The 3099-nt window shown below is 44.1% G+C and overlaps 1 protein-coding gene across 4 annotated transcripts in view; it reads right to left on the minus strand.

Annotated features, from left to right (window-relative positions):
• Positions 1-3099, minus strand: part of Pitpnb (phosphatidylinositol transfer protein beta) — a 51637-nt gene that overhangs the window by 45113 nt on the left and 3425 nt on the right. For all 4 annotated transcript variants that reach the window (XR_003712648.1, XM_028777375.1, XM_028777376.1 and 1 more), the window contains exon 2: positions 1822-1852. Coding sequence is in view for 2 of the 4 variants with exons in the window: in XM_028777375.1 (XP_028633208.1) it covers positions 1822-1852 (31 nt within the window). In the remaining 2 variants the exon portion in view is untranslated. The remainder of the gene's footprint in view (positions 1-1821; positions 1853-3099) is intronic.

A 3099-nucleotide genomic window follows, 5' to 3' on the forward strand; every position in this document is an offset into this window, starting at 1 on the left:
TTAAGACTATAGACTGCAGGGGAGGCTGTTCTCTTGTTTTCTGACATGCTATTTGGGTTAGTCCAATGTCACAGTTCTTAAAATTCTTCAAAACCTACTTTTCAATCTGTCAGATTTCAAAACAGGATTAAAATGCCTTTAAAACAGAGGACACATTTGGCCTAACAAAAATACATGAAGAAATTAAATGACTGGAATCCCCAAAAGATTAATGACCTGGTAACTTGAAGAAGGTATTAGGTTTTCTTTTTCTTTTCTTTTTGTTTTGTTTTGTTTTTTTCGAGACAGGGTTTCTCTGTGTAGCCCTGGCTGTCCTGGAACTCACTCTGTAGACCAGGCTGGCCTCAAACTCAGAAATCCACCTGCCTCTGCCTCCCAAGTGCTGGGATTTAAAGGTGTGTGCCACCACCGCCTGGCAGGTATTAAGTCTTCTTAATGGCGCTGTTTGAAAAACAACTCAAGTGTTGGGTGGTGGTGATGCATGCCTTTAATCCCAGCACTTGGGAGGCAAAGGCAGGCAGATATCTTCAAGGCCAGCCTGGCCTACAGAGGGAGTTCCAGGACAGCCAGGGCTACACAGGGAAACCCTGTCTCAAATAACCAAAAAGGAATAATTTAGAGTCATGGGTGTATGTGTGGGGGGGGAGCACAAAGATCTGGGGTAACAATATCCAGTCTCTAGATTTCAACAAATTGCTTCAATCAGCTCTTCCCCACCCCCAGTCCCCAAAGCACCTGCAAAAATAAACATCAAGCTCCACCTCTGGGTTCAAATAATCAACTGTTATTGAACAGTTGCAGCCAGTGCTGTACCCGGTGAAGGCCCGGCTCTACTCAGTCAGCCGGTGGCTGCACTGAGATCACTGGGGTCACATTGAGAAGAGCTAATGCTCTTCCTCAGCTCTGCCTGCTCTTGCCTGTTATCTGTCACATTTTAACTTATCAGTGTTTTGCTCAGCTTCCAATTCTCCAATTTATCCACTGTTAACTGAGGAACCTAGATGCACAAGTTGAGAAGGGCCCCGGTGCTTGATTTCTCAGCCTCTCTGATTTGTCCTTCATGTCGGCTGACAGGTGACTGCAGGGTGTAGTTCTCCACCAGATGATCAAGGCCGTAATCACGCTGTTAGCCTGTTAGCCAATGCTAAAATGGCATCTGGAATGCCATTCCGGTGCAGAGAAGTAACTATGCTGTATGCAGCCACGAGGCCAGCTGTGCAAAGCCATGAGGTCACATCACACTAGCACAAATGGAGGTGCTGGGAGTGTTTAACTCCATGACCTGTTACAGTGAAACAGGTCTTGAGGGTGGTGAAGTTGGCAGGCAGAGCTACCACCACCAGAAATGCTCAAGCAAGAAAGAGGCTCAACTCACACTGCTCAGGTGGGGTGAATGGTGTTAACAGAAAAGCAAGGTAACAAGAAAGACAAATGTCCAGTGGTCAAGGAGCTCTCTCACCTATAAAGTACTTACAATGAGGCTGGAACTTCATTTTCCTGGGACAGTGCTGAAAGAATTTCTACACTTGTTAAACTATTTTCTATAGACCCTTCCAAATGAGACAATACAGCAGAAATTTATTTGTAATTTTGTATCACACATAATTCATTTTGTCATATAAGCTGGAATAAAAAAGAAAATGAAGGCTGGGAGTTCAGCTCTTTAGTAAATTGCTTGCCTAATATCTTTGAGGCCCTGGGTCCAGATCCCAGGACTTCACCAAAAGAGAAGACAAAAGCAAATGCACATTACAAAACAGCATAGATTAACATATCAGTAAATCACACCAATAGAATTCCAAGAAGCAAAAAAATACTTACCTCTTGAACAGAACACGGCAAAACCACACGGCTGAAAAGAAAACAAATATATATATGCATTATATATTGACACAGCTTTGAAACAAGATCTCTAGACTCAATGGAGCTTTAAATCTAGTGACGCAGTGGACAAGAATGCCATTTATAGGAGGGGGTGTTTGACTCTAGGAACTTCAGGACCTCAACTATAAGGCTAAGACTGCCATTGTTGAACTTGGAGGGCTGCCCGCTTCACTGCCACAGGACCTGAGGTGCAGAGGCTGGATTCCTGTGCAGGGTAAGCACGCATGCACGAGTTCATCATCTGCAGGCTCTCTGGTCAGAACGGTCTCATGAGATTTTTAGTATAGATTCATTCACAGTATGTGCTGTACATTTTAAAGATTTATTTTTATGTCTATGAGTGATCATTCACAAAAGCCAGGAGGAGGCATGGAATCTCTGGCGAAATAGGACAGGAGTCAAAAGCACCCAATACAGGTCTTCTCAGTGAGCAGCCAGCAGAACTCTTCACCACCAAGCTCTCTCTAACCCTGCACATAGTTTAGTTCTGATACTTTTACTGGCTGGTTTTGTGTCAAATTGACACAAACTGGATTTATCAGAGAGAAAGGAGCCTCTCTTGAAGAAATGCCTCCATGAGATACAGCTTTAAGGCATTTTATCAATTAGTAATGGGGGGGCCCCATTGTGGGTGGCGCCATTCCCTGGGCTGGTGGTCCTCAGTTCTATAAGAAAGCAAGCTGAGCAAGCCAGGGGAAGCAAGCCAGTAAGCAGCACCCTTCCCCGACCTCTGCATCAGCTCCTTCCGCCTTCCTGCCCTGTGTGAGTTTCAGTCCTGACTTCCTTTGGTGATGAACAGTGGAAGTGTAAGCTGAATAAACCCTTTCCTCCCCAACTTGCTTCTTGGTCATGATATTTTGTGCAGGAATACAAACCCTAAGACAATACTTCTCTTAGAATACAACATGCTTTGAAGTTGATGAATGAATCTTCCCAGAAGTCCCTCCACAACCTTATTATTCAAGTTTTGTGAGACAAAAGTAAAGGTATCTTTGAACTAAGCGGTGACTTCAGGAGATGGCTTTGCACCTTATAAATAACATACCCAAGGTAGGGCCAGCATAAGGAGGATCTGTGCTTGATCCTGTCCAAGTATGTGCTACTGAACATAGCAAAGGTTATCTTTAGAGATCCACCTTACTACAACACAGCACAAGACTCGGAGTCTACAGCTGCGTTGATTCTATCAGAGCATCATTTTTTACCTCCAGATTT

Source organism: Grammomys surdaster, unplaced genomic scaffold, assembly GCF_004785775.1.
Source record: "Grammomys surdaster isolate TR1022 unplaced genomic scaffold, NIH_TR_1.0 309, whole genome shotgun sequence".
In the NCBI taxonomy this organism is placed as follows: Eukaryota; Metazoa; Chordata; class Mammalia; order Rodentia; family Muridae; genus Grammomys; species Grammomys surdaster.